The following is an 18,806-nucleotide window of genomic DNA, read 5'->3' as shown; positions in this document are numbered from 1 at the left end:
ATTCTTTTTTGGGGTGATGAAAATGTTCTGTAGTTAGATAGCGGTGATGGTTGCAGACCTCGGTGAAAATACTGAAAACCAATGAACTGTACACTTTATAAGGATAAGTTTTGTGGTGTATGAATTATATCTCAATTATAAAAAATAGGGAAAAAACCCCTAGAAAGTCTGTCCCTGGACTTCCCCTCAGTATTTCAGTGTGTTGTTCATTGAGTTGTGAGTATGGTCTTAATCTTCAAGGACTAGTCTTCCCAAGAAGAGATGGGGTCCTTATCAGGAAAGGATGCTTTAGTTTGTTTGGCCTCAACTGTTAATGACATGATATAGAGGCAATTTTTGCAGTGGCATTATTATACCACTTGTTGAACAAAAGAAGATGGCTGGGCCGCTGGGTTGGCAGCTGACACAGGAAGTTTCTCTGCTGTGGAATGTGTGTATCCAAGTTTCTTATCCTTGGCATTTATGGCAGTATGAGTTGTCAGGATTATTTGGGATGATCCAATTCAGCAAGGGTCGAATATATTTTTTTCCAAGTGTTCTTTGATCAGAGTTTAGGCACTAGGATGGAGTTGGGGATATTGTGTATGGGACAGCACCAGTGAAGATCCCAGCAAGGTGAGACACCTCAGGAATCCCAATGGTGGGAAGTCATCACCCGCCCGGGGCTGAAGAGACCAGGGAAGGCAAGAGTGCTTTCAGAGCCCAGTAGAAGTTGAAGCCATGTGGAAGGGCTCATACTGTAGGAGGTGAATTTGTGAAGAGACAGCCTCTATCAGAGATGCGGCCTCCAAGCAAGGAGGGGGTGGGAAAGAAACACCCCACCCTCTCTCTCCTCCAGCTCTCCCAGCTTCTGCTGGTGCTTCCCACTGGGTCAGACCTAACTGGAAATCAGAGAATAAGGCAACCCAGGGGGCAGTTTACCTCTGCACAGAGCAGAGCAGAGAAGAGCTGAGAATGGGTTGGCAGGGGGCAAATGGAGAGTAACCAGCACCTGGAGTGTCTGCAAGATGGCATTGACAGAGTTACAGGGATTATTTATAGTTTTCTAAATTAAAGTCTTGTAAATAATTTTCAAAATCAGAGCTCTTGGTGCTTTGTTGTCTGCTTCTGCATCCAACTTTTCCTTCCTTCTGGTTCCATGGACAAAGCTCCTACTTCTTTTCAAAAGCTAGACCTTCCAAATGGGCTCTAGATCCCACTCCTTCTTGCCTTCCTGGCAAACTTACTCCACCAGTCTTCTTCCCTCTCCTCTATGTCTTCAACTTTCTCCTCCCACCGGACCCGTCCCACCAGCAATCTAATATGCTCTCACCTTTTTCTTGCCAACAAACAAAAACCTTCCCACATCTCCCTTCACTTCTCATTTACAACCATACTTCTCCAAATTTCCACACATGCTGCCTTCACTTTCCCATCTCTCATTTCCCATCTCCGTTTTCTTTCCCAAATTCCTGGCTCAAATTATTTCTGGCACTAATTATTATTTTTAACAACTTTGAGTTACAATTCACATACCATACAACTCAACCACTTAAACTGTGCACTTCAGTGGTTTTAGTGTCTTCACAGAGTTGTGCAACCATCACCACAATTTCAGGACATTTCATCACCCCAAAAGAAATCCCATACTCACTAGTGGTCATTCCACATTTCCTCTCAACCCTCAGGAAATTGCCTTGAGAGGAAATGCCTTGGCAACCACTAGTCTGTTTTCCGCCTCTATAGATTTGCCTGTTCTGGACATTTCATACAAATGGTATAATGTGATATGTGGTATTTTGTTTGTGGCTTTTTTCACTTAGCACAGTGTTTTCAAAGTTCATTGAGTATTAGTACTTCGTTTCTTTTCTTTGCTGAATAATAATACATTGTATGAATATAGCACATTTTTGTTATCCATTCATCAGTTGATGGACGTTTGGGTTGTTTCCGCTTTTTGGCCATTACAAATAATGCTGCTATGAACATAAATGTATAAGTTTTATGTTTTCATTTCTCTAGGAGTGGAATTGCTGGGTCATATGTTGACCTCAGGTTTAACCTTTTGAAGAGCCGTCAGACTATTTCCCAAAATGGCTGCATTATTTTAAATTCCCACCAGCATTGTATGAGGGTTCCAATTTCTCTACATCCTTGCCAACACTTACCATTTGTCTTTCTGATTATAGCCTTCCTAGTGGGTGTGAAGTAGTGTCTCATTGTGGTTTTGATTTGCATTTCCCTAATGGCTAGTGACGTTGAGCATTTTTTCATATGCTTATTATTATTAACCTTCTGTAAACCTTCCTTCAGAAATGTTTATTTAGATCCTTTGCTCATTTTAAATTTGGTTTGTCTTTTTACTTTTGAGTCATAATTGATTGTTCCTTATATGTTTTAGATACTAGCCCCTATCAGATATATGATTTGCTAATTTTTTCTCCCTTTTTGTGGGTTGTCTTTTCACTTCTTAGCAGTGTCCTTTGAAGCCCAAAAGTTTCTAATTTTGATGATGTCCAATTTATCTTCTTTTCCTTTTGTTGCTCTGCTTTTGGTGTCATATCTAAGAAAGCTTTGCCTAATCCAAGATCATGAATCTCTATGCCTACATTTTCTTTCAAGAGTTTTACGGTTTTAGCTCTTACATTTAGGTCTATGATTCATTTTGAGTTAGTTTTTGTGTATGGTGTAAGGAAAACATCTAATTCATTCTTTTGTAAGTGGCTGTTCACTTGTCCTAGCACCTGTTGTGGAATCCCCTGAACTTTATTATTACATAGTATTGGAGACATACAGAAGAATTTATGTGGCACCCTCCCATTTATTCTCGTGGGCATGTTCTTTTTAAAAGATTACTCTGTTGTTTTGTTGAGGTTTCTGGAGAAACCAGGGAAGTGCCGAGATAAACGTGTGTTCAGTCTGTCATGTCTAACTAGTAGTGTCAGTTCCTTTCTTAGGGGATTTCAAAGCAACCAGGGTGGGGTGGGGTGGTGGTGTATGTAAACACATGTGTCCAGTCTGCCACCATCAGATGGAAGAGTCCACTTGCTTAACACTCGTTTTCCCTGCTAGACTGAAGTGGCTCTCAGCCACCATTGTCATGCCAATGTTTAACACTGCGTTGGATAAATTAGAAAGGATGGAATGAATGAATGATGGAGCAACGTCAGAAGAGTTGGCGGGGGTGGGAAGAATCAGAGAAGGTCTTTGGGTAAGAGGAAGAACACAATTTCCCCGAAGACTGAGAAAAGATGAGAATGGGTTCAGATACAGATGAGGTGCTGTAAGTGGGAGCGACAAACTTAGAAGTATCTCTTCCAATCCAGTAGCTAAAGAAGGACCACACGAGGACAGTACACAGGGAATGTGGGCCCTCCCAAGGCCTGTCTGGAGGGAGCTCTGTGTGGACAGGCTCGGGCTCTTCCACAGAAGTGCTTTTGAAGGCCCAACTGGCTGCTCCCATTTACTCTTCTCTTTCCTAAAGTGTATGGATATTGTGGACTTGACAAAAGGCCTATTCAATTTTGTAAGCCACTTTTCTTTTCTGAATTTAACTAGTTCTTAACTTCTTCCTAAAGCCTTTGCTGTTTGTTGGAAAAGTTCAGACAGCAAAATACAGGCTTTTAGAATCAGACAAAGCTGGTTTCAACCTCTATTTTTATCACTCACTGTGTGACCTCGGACAAATTTCTTATTCTTTCTGAGCCTCAGTTTTCTTGTGTGTGAAATGGAGACAATAATGTTACCTATTGTTGTTGTCATTTAATGAAATGAGTTAATACACAGAAAGCTCCTAAATTGATGCCTGGCATATAACACCATGCTCACTTAAAAACCTTATCTCGTTTGAATCTCAAAGCAACACTTTGGATTGTCCTTTTCTAAATCACTTCTCATTTTCAACTTTTGACATCATCATCTCTGTACTTCTTCAGCCTTCTTTCTTTTCACCACATAAATGTGAATGTAGATGTCCATGTGTGATTGACTCAGATAAAGGCCAAAGACTTTAAGTTTTTCTTCTTTCTTCTTTTTTTCTTTGCTTAGACCTTAGCAGCTGTACCTTTAGCCATTGACAGTTTTAGTTCTGAAACATTACACTGTTAGTAACTGTCTCTAGCTGTTTTCAAATGGCATTAATTATTGTTTTATAAATTAAAGTCATCTTAATAAGTTTCACAGTATTTCTTAAGTATCTGGAAACTAATAGTCATTTCTTTACTTAACAGACATACACAAAAGAATGGGCTGATATTCTAAACCACAAAAGTAAGCATGTGGAAGAAGCCGTTAGAGAACTTATATCAATATTTGAGGCTATTTATGAAGTTAAGTACACTGGGAAAACAGCAAAACATATACCAGGTAATTTGGTTAGTTATGATGTTTGAATTACAAGAGTTACAGATATGTTCTCAAGGAGCCTCCTTCTGCTTAGCAGGTACCAAATTTCCGGACTCCCAGAAGGAAAGCAGGCGTTCAGCATTTACCGCATCATTTGCACAAACTGGGCACAGTGAGCCTTTCTTTTAAAAAATCAGTTAGAGAATGGTGGGAATCCTGAAAACCAAGTTCCCAGATGGTACCACCCTCGCAAGCAGGCCTTTCTATGGATAACCGTCTCAGTCCTGCTGTGTTAACTGTCTCTCTTTTGTTTTTCTTTGCATTGCATTCTAAACATCTGGAGACATTTTTGGTTTTCACGCTTTGGTGACACATTTTGGGTGGTGCTACTGGCATCTAGTGGATAGAGGCCAGAGATGCTGCTGAACATCCTACAATGCATAGGACAGCCCCCAACAGCCAAGAATGTCGATAGTGCTGAGGCTGAGAAACTTGGAGCTTAAATAAGTATCCATAGCACGTCTTCTTTCTCGTGGAGTTTTTCCACATAGTTTAATTAGTTTTTGTCAGAAATGTCAAAAATACAAAAATATCGGCTCATTAAGCTAGAAAACTCAAAAGGTAGACATACTTAGATAATACATAAAACCCTCTTAAAATGTTTCTTACTTCTATATACTAAGACAGAGTGTATTTAAGGAGTATATTTCTTAGTAGAATGATGATTCTATTGAGATGGGTGATTTAAATTGAATTCCAAGATGATTCCTACAGGAACACATTTTAAATTACGAACTTTTTAAGAAGGGGTTTCCTAAGAAGGTTTGGCCATGTAGAGTAAGGCAAATGTTCAACATTAAATGTTATATTTTTGTTTTGTCTTTATAGAGCAGAGGAAACATGTTGCTTTTGGCAGTGAAACAGAAGAGGGCGACAGCGCTGACTATGACCCTAATGCTGTGACTGAGGTTGATGTTAACGATAAAGAAGATGAATTTAAAAAGGTATTTACTGTGAAACAACCTCATGCAATTTCACAGACTTATGACTCACAGGATTGTAGGTAACCCCTAATGGTGCTTCTAGGCAATTCTACAACTAGAACTGTTTCTTCTTATATAGTAAACGTCATACCTCTGGGATTGTAATGCCAATGCATTTGACTCAGAGTGGAGACTTTGTTCTCCATTATTGTGTTAGCAGAGTTACCTATAGGCAAGCTCAGCTTTCAAATCACTTGAGGTCCAGGGATCTGCATTTTTCACTAGCTCTGCAGATGGGCGGTGGACTCCCTCCCAGGAGAAATGCTGGGTGGGCAGATTTCCGTGTTGTGTTGAGAGTGAAGGTTGAGAAGGAGGTATAGAGTTTCTTTCTCCTTAGGCCTCACGCCTCTGGTCGTGCGTCCGTTCTGAATGCCACTCCCACCTTTATACTCATTCCTGCCTTCTCCTGCTCCTGTCCGTTTTCTTTTAATCCCTTATACTCACCTTCCTTTCCTTCTTTCTCTATTTTACACACTATTACACTCTCTAACACACACCCTAATCCGATTTTGGAAATAAACAGCACACATTTGTTCCACTTTGACCTTCTTGCTCAAGGATGCTATCACCAATTGATCCAGTAATGCTTTCCTGCTGAGTCTAGATCTTAGCCATAGATTTCTTCTCAGCACCATGTACCAGATGGCCATTATCAATCGCTGGAGTCAGCTGGAGAGAGGAAGTGTGTTTCCACGAGAGTTCTTCTCTTCCAATTGCATTCCCTTTGATGCTGGCTGGGGTCCTCAGAGCCAGATGGAGTACCATCAGAGCCTCTTGAATTGGGGGACCACCTGGAGCTGCGTTAGTGCAGTCACCACCTAAGTAGCTCTGCCTCTCGGGTCTATCTTCCACTGCTGCCAGTATGGTCTACCTAAAATATTTGATTATGTCACATCTGTGCTTCAGCCTGATAATTGACCGACGTTGACCATATTTTTCTTTGTTCATGCCTGATAACCCTCCCTTCTGACCCGACTCAACCTGCGTCACCCTCCCAGTCTCAGAGGGGCTGGGTGGAGAGTGCAGAGGAACAGTTTGGCCAGAGCCTGGCCCTGGATGTGTGACTCACTGTGTAAGCAAGATGTGGTGCCCAGATGCCTGCCTGGGCTCAATATTTGTCCTACGTTCTGACCGATAAACTTGGCTACTTCTCCTCTGGAGGGAAAGAAGGGCTTGGAGAGAGGGGCAGACCCTTGTTTCATGCTATATATTTTGGTGTTGTAGATTTAAAAATATGTTTATCTGCCAGCTGAGCTTTTTTTTGAGGAAGATTAGCTCTGAGCTAACTACTGCCAATCCTCCTCTTTTGTTACTGAGGAAGACTGGCCCTGAGCTAACATCCATGCCCATCTTCCTCTACTTTATATGTGGGACGCCTACCACAGCATGGCTTGCCAAGTGGTGCCATGTCCACACCTGGGATCCGAACTGGCGAACCCTGGGCCACCGAGAAGCGGAACGTGCGAACTTAACCACTGTGCCACTGGGCCAGCCCCTGAGCTTTTTGAGAGTACAGACTAAATATCCTCTTGTGCCCACACCTCTAAGCATTGGGAAGTGCACCACACTTAATCAGTGCTTGTTTTGTTGAGTGAATTATTGAGTATTGAGAAAACCGGGATTATTTTGAATAAACTGTTTTTGAATTTTGGCTTTTGAGTAAGTTCTTATGGTTTGCTAGGGTGTTTATGGAAGCACACTTTTCATATATTGCTTCTTGTTTAAAAAAACAAACAAGTAATTTAGTAAACAAAGAATTTATTTCTACGCTATAATTGAAATTGTATAGTTTATCATTTTTCATCTTTCACGTGTCATTTCTAATATTATTGCTTTGGGTGTGTTAGAGTATTTTTTGTACCAAATTTAATATGATTTTTTATTACAGGAATGTAAAGAGGTCTATGCTTTTTTCTCTCATCAATTACTAGACAGTCTTCAAAAGGCTACACGGTTATCTTTGGACACAATGAAAAGAAGAATATTTGTTGCAAGGCAAGTTGAAAAAGTGCTAAATATGTCTGGTAATACTATCATAACGTAATGCTAATAGCATCTCTTATTTTTATTAATTTAAAAAATTATGAAGTTTGGGATCAGTCTGGTGGCATAGCAGTTAGGTTTGCACACTCTACTTTTGGTGGCCAGGGGTTCGCAGGTTCGGATCCTGGGCACGGACCTAGCACTGCTCATCAGGCCACACTGTGGCAGCCTCCCACATAAAAGAGAGGAAACTTGGCAAAGATGTTAGCTAAGGGCCAATCTTCCTGACAAAAACAAAAACAAACCAAATTATAAAATTTAAAACATGCCATTCATGAAAAGACTATACGGAAACGTGTACTGTTGCAAGAAGAGCGGTCGAATGAACAACCGTGTTCCTAGCACTCAGGCCAAGATAAAGAATACTGAGCGCTACCAGTCCCCTTCCTGGTCTTCTCTCTGCTCACCCAAAGGTAACCACTATCCTGACCTTGATGTTTATGTCGTTGTCTTGGTTTTCCTTACAGTTTACCACGTTTGCATCCCTCATCAATGTTTCACTTAATTTTGCCCGTGTTTGAATAGTGTTCAGTATTGCTTTTGAGGTTCATCTATGTTGCTATAGTTTATTTTCACTTGTGGATAGTTAGCGTGTGTACAGTCTGTTTGTCTATTCTACTGGTGATGGTCATTTGAGTTGTTTCCAGTTTGGGCTATTGTGAAGAAAGCCCCTGTGGACATTCTTGTACTTGTCTCCTGCTGCGCTTGCTAAGAGGGGAATGGCTGGGCCGTGGGGTATGCATGTGCTCACTTTAGCAGAAAACGCCTGGCGCCAGAGCCCAGGGCTCCTCATCTTTGCACACAGTTGATACTGCTCCATTAAACAATTCTTGGCAGCAAGGGGGTGTGAAACGGCATCTCATTGGGATTTAAATCACCATTTTCCTGGTTACTGATGAGGTTGAATATATTTTCATGTTTATAAAACATTTGTTCTTTCTCTTCCTTAAAATTTGTGTTCTTTTTTTCTTTTCTTCCTTTCTTGCCTGTTTTTCTATTGGGTTGGCTTAATACATAACGTGGTTGTTCTTAACGCATTACTTTGTTGAAAATAATATAGCAAATATCTTCCCTTGGTTGTGTCTTGTGTTTTCTTTCTCTTTATGGTAGCCTTTGCTGAATTTAAAAATATTCAAGTTTATCAACATTTTCTTTAAAATACTCAAATTTATCAATCTTTTCCTAGTGATTTGTGATTTTTATATCTTTTAAAAGAAATCTTTACTTCGTAATGTCTTCTGAAAGTTTTATCTTTTATATTTAGGAATTTAATCCACATGGTATTGATTTTTGTGTTTGGTGTGAGGTAGGAGACCAGTGTATTTTTTTCCGTATGGTTAATTAGTTAACCAAGCAAAAGTTGTTGAAAACTAATTTTTTTTAAGAGCCTTATTTAAATTACATTTTTGAATCTGTAGATAAATTTGGAGAGAATTACCGCCAAACATCATAGATTATCTCTCCATTTATTGAAGTCTTCTTTAATATTCTTCAATGAAGTTTTTTTATTTTTAATAATTTTTCTTATTTTTTTTCTTCTTCTCCCCAAAGCCCCCCAGTACATAGTTGTATATTCTAGTTGTGAGTGCCTCTGGTTGTGCTATCTGGGACGCTGCCTCAGCATGGCTTGATGAGTGGTGCCCTGTCCGCGCCCAGGATCTGAACCAGCAAAACCCTGGGCTGGCGAAGCGGAGTGCGTGAACTTAACCACTCGGCCATGGGGCCGGCCCCCTCAATGAAGTTTTATAATTCTCTGTGTAAAAGTCTTGCACATTTTTGTTAGGTTTATTCCTTAACTTTTTTTTAGTATTTTTTTTTTTTTGGAAGATTGGCCCTGAGCTAACATCTGTTGCCAGTCTTCCTCATTTTTTTTTTCCCCAAAGCCCCAATACATAGTTGTATATCCTAGTTGTAGGTCTTTCTAGCTCTTCTACGTGGGACGCCACCACGTAGTGTGGCTTGATGAGCAGTGTGTAGGTCTGCGTCCGGGATCCAAACTCATGAACCCCAGGCTGCCAAAGCAGAGCACGTGAACTTAACCACTCGGCACAGACCTGGCCCGTTTATTGTACATTTAAAATGTAAACTCTATAATGTTTAATTTTAAGAACCTTTTTGTTCCTCTAGGGAATTGATAACCTAGCATCTTATGAAACATTTTTTCCCCAATTTTATCAAGATATAAGTGACACATAGCACTGTATTTGTTAAAGGCATATAACATAATGATTTGATATAGTGTCTATTGTGGGATGATTACCATGATGAGTTTAGTTAACATCCGTCACCTCACCTAGGTACAGATTTGATTATTTTTACTCAATCTGATTATCTCTGTCTTGTAACAGAGTTTAATCTGTTTACAATTATTGTGATTTTTTAATATTGTTGTAGTGAATTTATAATTTTTATTTTGTGTTTTCTTCGATTCATTTCCTTATCTCTATTATCTTTAGGATGGGTAGTTTTTCCCTTTTATCCTCTTTTCTGTGCTTCAGTTCTTTAAGTGGTTACCGTTCAATTTAGAATACACATATTTTGGTCCAGTTTTTATAAAATACTTCCTGTAGTTTTTCAGTTTTCTAGCTTATTTCTGACTACAAGGGCTTTGGCATACTTTACTCACTGAACTGTACCTACCTTATCATTGCTGTTTGATATTTTAGTCTTACCTTTTTTTTTTTTTCTTTGTTGAGGAAGATTGGCCCTGAGCTAATGCCTGTTGCCAGTCTTCCTCTTTTTTTTTTTTTTTTTTTGCTTGAGGAAGATCGACACTGAGCTAACATCTGTGCCATTCTTCCTCTATTTTGCATGTGGGATGCCTCCACAGCATGGCTTGATGAGCAATGTATAGCGCCTGGTATCCAAACCCACAAATCCCAGGCCACTGTCAAAGTGGAGTGCAAGAACTTAACCACTACACCACCAGGCCAGCCCCTAGTCTTACCTTTTTTGAACACTCAAAAATAATTTATTTACTTGCATATTTTAATAAACTTTTCAGGTTCTTGTGTATTTTTTGATCCTGCTTGTTCCTTAGTGAAAGTCTGTGAGGGGTAAACTCCCTTATTCATTTTGAGCCTGAAAAATGCCCTTTTTTGCCCTCACACTTTCACGACAGTTTGGCTGGATAAAAAGTTTTCATTTGTCTCTTAGCATTTTGAAAGAATTTCTCTGTTTTGTTCCACCCTATGTTGTCGCTGATGAGAAGTCTGCAGTGATCTCGCTGAGGAATGTTTCTTATCCTTGGTGTTCTGCAGTTTTCTTTCCCTGTGTGGACTTGTCTTTACCTAATGCTGCTTTGTTCTCAAAGTACTCTTTCTATTTGAGGGCTTATAGCATTCCTCAATCTTGGAAAAGCCTCAGCAATTTCCTCTTCGGTTATTGCTTCTAGGACATTCCCTTCATTCTTTTCTCATGGAACTCCTAGGAGCTGAATGCTGCACAGAGAGATCACATAATTTATTGTTCCCACTAGGACATTGTTTTGAGTGAAGAGGCGCTTACCCACACGAAGTACCAGGACAGACTTAACCTGAAACTGTCCTGGGCACACTGGACATGTGGTCATCTCAAACGTGGGTGCCGCTTGCTCTGTCTCTCTGTCTCCTAACTACTTTGTCATATATTTTGTCTTTTGGCCTTTCTGGACTACATTATGGGCAAGTATCTCTGTACCAGATCTAAAAGTGATCTCATCTATTGCATCTTAAACATTTCAATTAATGCTTTTTCTTATCCTCCAGGTATTGCATCATTTCTGCCTTTCTAGTTTAGCAATTTATTATTATTTTATGGAGGATAGTCTTCATCTATCGCTTTGAGCATTCTCAATATCCCTATTTTATTTGTCATATTCTATACAGTGAATTTTATCTGGAGCGAGTTTCTGTTCCAATTATTGATTTCTTTAGTCTCCTTTCTTACTGTTAGACTTAATCATGCATATTGGGAGTTTAGTTTGTAGGTCCTCTTTGAGCGAGAGTGTTTTTCATTTTTCTCTGTTTCTTTCTCCTTCCCTCTATATCTAGGAGTTTTGCTTTTGCCTCCACATGACCCTTGGACCCTTGAGCACAGAACCAAGTCTTATTTGTTCACAGTTACTGTCCCTGAAGAGACAGTGCACTGGGAAACGGGAGGTTCAGTCAGGAGCAGAGAAGTGGCCCAGCTTGGCCGCTTACTGGAGATGCTGTGGATTTGCTTCTGTCACCCCAGGCCCCCGTCTTCTGGGAAAGCTGCAGCTGGATGCAGTAGATGGATGGACTTTCTTTTGTTGTTGTTTTGCCTCTCGTTACAAGTGGGGAAACCAGACTTCAGTTTCTGGCTTCAGGTAGCAAGCCTGACTGAGTTCCCATCTCTCATCAAGCACTTTCTGTCCCATAGTCGACGGGGGCCAGCCACCCACTGTCGCTGCCTGTTTCCCGACCAGAACTCTGGCCAGCCTGTTTTTGTGTTTGGGATCCATTCCTGATTCATGGAGTTGCTTATCTTGTGTGTACGCCTTCTTTATGTTCTATCCATGATTGTGATGTGTTTGGCACAAAGAGGCATTTTTGAAGTCTGAGCTCGCTGTGCCATGTTGATTTACAGGTGCTGCAGTACTTAAATGATTTTTCAAGAGACATTCACGAGCATGATACTTCAAAATCCTCTTTTGTCTATATTGTCTTTCTCTTACTCTCACACATGCGTGCTAGTTTGGTCAGTTTGGGTTATAATCTCTTTCTCTCACACTCCGCAAATATTGTTTCATTGGCTTCTTTTGTTTCCATTTTCAGATGAGAGTTCTGCTGCTAATCTGATTTTCTTTTCTAAGTAACAACCTGTTGTTTGATGCCTACAGGAGTTCCCCCTTTATTCTGGCAACTCGCAAATTAGACGTTTAAGTGTGGGTCACTTTTTCCCGTTAATCCTGTTGGGCACACAGAGAATCATTTCAAGGTGAAAAGATAAGTTTGTTCTTAAGTTAGAGAAGAGCTGTGCTTTAATTTACCATATGCGGGGTTCACTCTCTGGATCTAGGTAGTAAGGCATCTCAGAGCTGAGTGACCTTCTGTAAACTATTCAACCTTCTCTGCCTTGGTTTCCTCATCTACAGAATGGAAATAAAAATCACAGGATCTGGGGGCCAGCCCTGTGGCCAAGTGGTTAAGTTCACGTGCTCACTTCAGCGGCCCAGGGTTTCGCCAGTTCGGATCCTGGGCACGGACATGGCACTGCTCATCAGGCCATGCTGAGGTGGCATCCCACATGGCACAACCAGAGGGACCTACAACTAGAATAGACAACTATGTACTGGGGGCCTTTGGGGAGAAGAGGAAGGAAAAAAATGAAGATTGGCAATAGATATTAGTTAAGGTGCCAATCTTTAAAAAAAAAATCAGAGGATCTGCCTCACAGAGTTAATGTGAAGGTGAAGTGTGTTAATTCACGGAAAGTGCTTGGAAAAGCACCTGGTGTACATTAAGCGTTCAATAAACATTACTTAGCTTTATCCTTTCTCTTACTTTTTCTTTAGGTAATTTCTCTTTGTATTTTGCATCTGAAATGTTGAAGAATTCCTTAAGTTAATCCTCTAGTTTGTCAAATCTTACCGAATGATCTAACATGCTGTTTACCACCTCTATCATGTCAGCTGCTTGTTTATACTTAACGAAACTCTTTCTTGTTCTCAGATTGTACCCTTTTTAATACAGTCTAACGTGCTCTGTTGCTGCATCTTCAATTTCACAGTAAGACTAAGAATTAGAGAGTTTTTTTCCCCTCTGTTTGGGTGCTTTTAGTTCAAAGAGTTCCTTGCAATAATGTGTTTTTCTGGGCACCATTGATCCTGAGTGCAAAAGTTGGGTCCCCACTCTGAACTACAGAGGCTTTATGTGTCTTGTGATCAACCCTCCCTTGCCATCTGCTTATATTTATCAATGGAAGTGTGGTTCTTCAGTGATGCCAGCATCTCTTGCTATGGAAAGTTTACCTTTATATAATTTTGTCTGGGATGGGGACAGAGATCAAGGCAGAGGGAGGTAACCAAACTAATTTGCAGCTCTGATGTGTGTCCTTCTTTACTTGCACTTGTGTGTCTGGGTGTCTGTACTTCTGTGTGAGCATGAGTGATAGTGTTTAAAAAGGCGGTTTTGGGAAGGCTTTGACCAAAACCCTCCTGTTTAATCTTGCAGAAAGTATACATAAAAAAGTATATGGAGGTATATGCTTTTTGTTGGTGATCTTGTCTGGCATTTGATACAGGGCTGGGAAAAAGGAGTGCTTGTAGAAAACGTTAAATGGTTATTACTGACAGAGAGCAACTTTAAAATACTAGAAAATGCCTATGAGACTAACATTTTACTTCTAAGAATATTCAATCATTGTGTTTTCTTAGTTCTCTGACATTTATGGCTCCGTCATAACATTCTCTTCATGTAATTTGGTATTTTGGAAATAGCTTTATTTTTAGGATTGAAAGTTGTAGCATAACAAGCTATTTATGAAACTTTAGGTTAAGGTTTATCAGCTAAATCTCCATCTTTTTACAGCCATCACGGACGAAAGTGGTCGGAAGATGTTATTTCTTTTATAAAAGCTGAAGTACATCTTGCAATTCCTAATGTGGTAAGTATTATTAAGTGATCAAGTTAATACAATGATATTTTGCTAATGCATTTAAGAAGTATAGCATTAGAACAACTTTCATTGTAGTAACCTCTTGGTCTTATGTATTTTTTGACTTCATCTCAGTATTTAACAAAAATCAAAATGTTATTTCTATGTATTATAAAAATATTGCTCTGCATAGCTCATGGTCTGTTGAAGGTTGGTGTAAGAGAGTTAAGCATCTGTTCAGCCATCAGTTAGCAAGTACTTGAAAAATCTCCTTGCTTTTTCTTACTTCAGACATTAAATTGTCTACATAAGACCATCTCCGAGGTCCAAATCCCTACCCCAAGCACACGACCATGAGGCAACCCACTAAGGACGGCAAAATAGCAAGAGCCTGTGCCCTGAGCACCGTGGATCCCCTCTGCTTCCTCATGGAACTTCTCTTGACTACCACCCCAGCTGCTTACTGGCAGCTGGAACTCCAAGCCCCACAGGATGACTGAGGTGCATTCTGTGATGGGCCAAGGGATAAGTCCAGGCGGGAACAATCTATGGCTCACCTAACACCACATCTACCCACTCTGGCCTCCTGGAGGACAACTTCTTTGCTTACTTGGCACATTTCAAGGTCAGAGGTCAGAATCTTGGCAGTATAGCTTCTTCAGTTATCCCGCTTCATCCACATCCAGCACGTACTCCGTAATTTCGGTCTGCATCTAGCCACCCTCACAGGGAAAGGATGACAAGTACTGTGTTTGACCCTTTTGCCTGCAGGAATTGATGGAATGGGAAAACGTCAGAACAGAGAAAAGTCTGCAGTCTGCCCTTCTCTAACATTCCTCTCCTTAAAGCGGCTTTCCACTGGGCCAGTTGAGGCTTTGCCCGCTCATCGGGGAAGGAGGGTAGTGAGAACCAAAGGGACTGACAGCGTGTGCTGGCAGTCGCAGGAACTGGTTTCTGCCTTTCCACAGGTAATGGTTCCTAGTTTGGATGACATCCAACAAGCCATTAACCGTATGATCCAGTTAACCCTGGAGGTTAGCAGAGGAGTGGCTCACTGGGGGCAACAGCAGACCCATTACATGAAGCCTGCCGCTACCAGTTCCTCCCGGACCACTACTGACCAGAGTCATACAAGCGCAGGAAAACAGCTGAAGAAGGAAGAGAGTAAGACGTTAAGTCAAATCTCACATCCATAGAACCTTATAATTGTAACAATTAGTAAATGGTCTCTCTCATTCTTCTTGGGTATGCTAGCATATAGATATTTTTAAAAGTCATTTTTATATGCTTATCTGTTAAATTTTGCATTTGAAAAACAACTAGTGTTCTCCATCTTTCATCTTAAACATAACAGAGAGATGTTTCTTTCTAGATTTTGGTCATGGGTGAGCAAGGATTTTTATCACTGTTCTGCTATCATAATCTGAGTCAGAGTTAAAAGTTACAGTAAGCCTTAGTTCTGTTTCTGCTTCCAGCATTGTATTTGGTCTGATAAACTTAGTTTGCTGGAACGTGGTGCTTAGAAAATCTAGGTCATGGGTTCCTCCTATATAAAGTGTATATAACTATTCCCTTAAGTAGCTATGAGTGTGATATGACACTGACTCAAAATTCCATGGACATTTTTGGACACTTTCTTGTGTAGAGAATGGAACAGTTTTCTTTTTTCCTTTTTTTTTTTTTGCTGTTCTGCCACATTAAAATTTTTTAAATTTATTTTTGACAAGCAAAAATTGTATATATTTAAGGTGTACAATGTGATGTTTTGATATAGTTATACATTGTGAAGTGGTTATCACAATCAAAGTAATTAACATATCTCTGTGACCTCCCATAGCTGCTTTTTTTGGGGGGGGATGGGAACACTTGAGATCTACTCTCTTAGCAAATTTCAAGTATACAATACATTTTTATTAACTATAGTCACCATGCTGTACGTTAGGTTTCCAGAATTTATTCTTCTTATCGCTTAAAGTTTGTATCCTTTGATCAATAGCTCCCCTTTTCTCCCACCTCCCAACCTCTGGTGACCACCGTTCTACTCTCTGATACTGTGAGTTTCACATTTTTTTACAATGGAATATTATTCATCCTTAAAGAAAGAATGAAATCCTGTCATTTGTGACAATATGGATGAAGCTGGAGGACATTATGCTAAGTGAAATAAGCCAGACACAGAAAGACAAATATCGCAAGATCTCATTTATGCTTGGGGAAAAAAAGTCAAACTGGTTTTTTCTGAAACAATACCACCTCCACTGGTGATCAGGGAGACATAAATTAAAAACAAGGTACTGTTTAAGTTACATGAACGGGTAGCCCAGACCCCAGTGCCACCTTTCTGTATTCCACCAACGCTGCTCTCTCAGCTTATAACTGTGGTCTCTTGGGGCGTTCCCTACAACAAGCTAATGGAGGATGGAAAATCTCAGACCCGGTCTATGATGAGTTGGCTTGATATGTTGGTGTGAACTGAAAATGGACTTCTGCTGCACTACAGCCTACTCAGGAGTGGCTCTAAAGAATAGTGAGAGGAGGAATTTCCCCTACTGGGCAGAGCTTCAAGCAGTATATCCTTTTGAAGGAGGGAGAAATTATCTGAAGCAAAAATACATATGGACTCTTAGGCAACTGCCAATGGCTGAGCTGGTTGTTCAGAACCTAGAAGGAGCAACACTGGGAAATCAGAGGCAAAAGAGTCTAGGAAAAAAACATGTGGACAGATCTCTCTCTATATATATACATAAAATAGCTGGCAAAATAAATATTTATTCTATCCTTTTTTCAGAGAGGTTAAATAATTTGTCCAAAGTCACAAATTTAGTGACAGGTCTGGGAATGAACCCAGATAAAAGGCCTAGAATCCAATTGTCTGACTTTTAGTCCAATGTTTGCCGTTATTCTTTGTTTTCTCCCTAGTTCATTGCATATGTCTTTCTATTATTGTAGCAGGCTAAATGTAAAACGAAAAACCACTCGGTGCCAGAATCTTTGGACTTAGCAACAACCTTGCAAGTAAGAATTCTATTCTCTCTCAAATTATCAACCAAGTATGATGGTAGAATAAAGACATTTTCAGACATGCAGTATCTTTAAAAACTTACCCCCAGTTCACCTTTATCCACAAAGTTACTAAAGGTCATACTCTTCTGCAATGAGAAAGTAAAGAAAGAAGAAAAAAAAAGGATGACATGGGCTATTGGAAACAGGATAAAACACAGCTGAGAGGTGAAGGAAATTCTCAGGTGAATGGTGAAGGATGATTACACAATGACAATTGTATTCTAAGCCTAGAGGGCCACCGGTGTGACTCAAGAGAAGGATGAGTTTTGGCTGCCCTCTCGAAGATGCCTGATACCATTGCACTGAATGCCTGGGTGAGCCTGGTCCATGTTCTTGGCTGTGCTTGCTTACTTTCACCAAGTGCTGATGAAGTTGCTGCTCTACTCTCATTGCCACAGGTCAGCTGAGGAAACTCATTTCCCAGTGTTCTGCTTTGACTTGCTACTGACAACTGGAGGGAACTGGAGGGTTGTAGGAAAAGACAGATTAGCCCACTGTCCTGACTGTATTCCTGTTGGACATTCATTACTTGACTCATAAACACTGCCCTCCAGGTGCCCTGATAATGATGAGACTCGTGTTTTCTATATAGGACTCACTTATGATCCTTTCCCATGGCTTCCCCACAAAAGCCTTTTGTAAACTTGTAGGAGAGCTGAAGACTAGACCCAGAGACTCTGTTCAGCTTCTTTTCTCCTAGGAATTTTTGTCTAACATGGGCAATTAATCTTTCTTTCCTTTACAGCTGGGTTTGTGCTTACTGCTCAGTTTTTAAAAAATTAAGCTGTGTGTTGTTTAGAGATAAGCATATGGGTTTATCTTCAAAGAAAATTCAGGATAGCGGTTACCTCTGGGACTAGGGGAGGGCAATGTGATTGGAGAGGGGCCTAGAGAGGGCTGCTCAGATCTTGGCAGCATTCTCTTCTTAACCTGGGTGCTCAGTACATTGGAAGTCTTTTTCTTCTTCTTCTTTGACATATGTTTTATATACACTTCTTCATATGTGAGGTATTTCACTCACTCACACACATCTTCTCTGGTTACTAGGAATGTGAGGGATTTTCTGATAATGGTGTCTGTGGAAAAATCTAGGAGCATTTCTTTCTCATTAAAATGAAGAAGAAACAACCAAGCCTGCTATTATCACTTTTATTCAATATTTTACTGGAGATCCTCACTATGAAATCAGATAATAGAAAATAAGAATAATGATTGGAAAGGAAGACTAAGGTTGTCCTTACTTAAAGATCATGCATAGAAAATCTGAGGAATCTAGAAACAAATATTATATCTAATAAATTCAGTAATGTTTCTGTGTAAAGACCAAGATACAAAAATAAAAGAGTATTTCTATAATGGCCAATAATTCAATTAAAATGTAGCAGAATTATATGTCAATTATATCTCAATAAATCTGGGAAAAATATGATAGAAAAAAATAGATTTTTCAATAGCTACAAAGCCATAAAGTACTTAATAAATAAGTTTAAAAAATATTTGCATAGCATTTTTGGAGAAAATGATTATTATTGAATGACATAATGGAAAATAGGAATAATCCACATCATGAAGAGGTCAATTCTTTGACTAATTTACAAATTCAATATCATTCCAGTGAAATCACAACAGAATTTTTCTATACTTTGTCAATTTAATTTGTAAATTTCATTGTAAAATTATATGGGAGTGCAAAGAACCAAAAATAGCCCCAAGAAGTGGCGAAGAAAAATAAGG

At 39.8% G+C, this 18,806-nt stretch overlaps 1 protein-coding gene across 1 annotated transcript in view; it reads left to right on the top strand.

The window, feature by feature from the left end:
* The window catches only part of DNAH8 (dynein axonemal heavy chain 8), a 272,886-nt gene that overhangs the window by 63,425 nt on the left and 190,655 nt on the right, over positions 1 to 18,806 (top strand). Inside the window, exons 21-25 of the mRNA XM_046640515.1 lie at positions 4,209 to 4,344; positions 5,212 to 5,327; positions 7,255 to 7,361; positions 13,943 to 14,018; positions 14,978 to 15,173. Of these exons, the coding sequence (XP_046496471.1) occupies positions 4,209 to 4,344; positions 5,212 to 5,327; positions 7,255 to 7,361; positions 13,943 to 14,018; positions 14,978 to 15,173 (631 nt within the window). The remainder of the gene's footprint in view (positions 1 to 4,208; positions 4,345 to 5,211; positions 5,328 to 7,254; positions 7,362 to 13,942; positions 14,019 to 14,977; positions 15,174 to 18,806) is intronic.

This window comes from Equus quagga, chromosome 15 (genome assembly GCF_021613505.1).
Source record: "Equus quagga isolate Etosha38 chromosome 15, UCLA_HA_Equagga_1.0, whole genome shotgun sequence".
Lineage (NCBI taxonomy): Eukaryota > Metazoa > Chordata > Mammalia > Perissodactyla > Equidae > Equus > Equus quagga.
The sequence above is the reverse complement of the archived record's forward strand: the minus strand, read 5'-3'. Positions and strand labels throughout refer to the sequence as shown.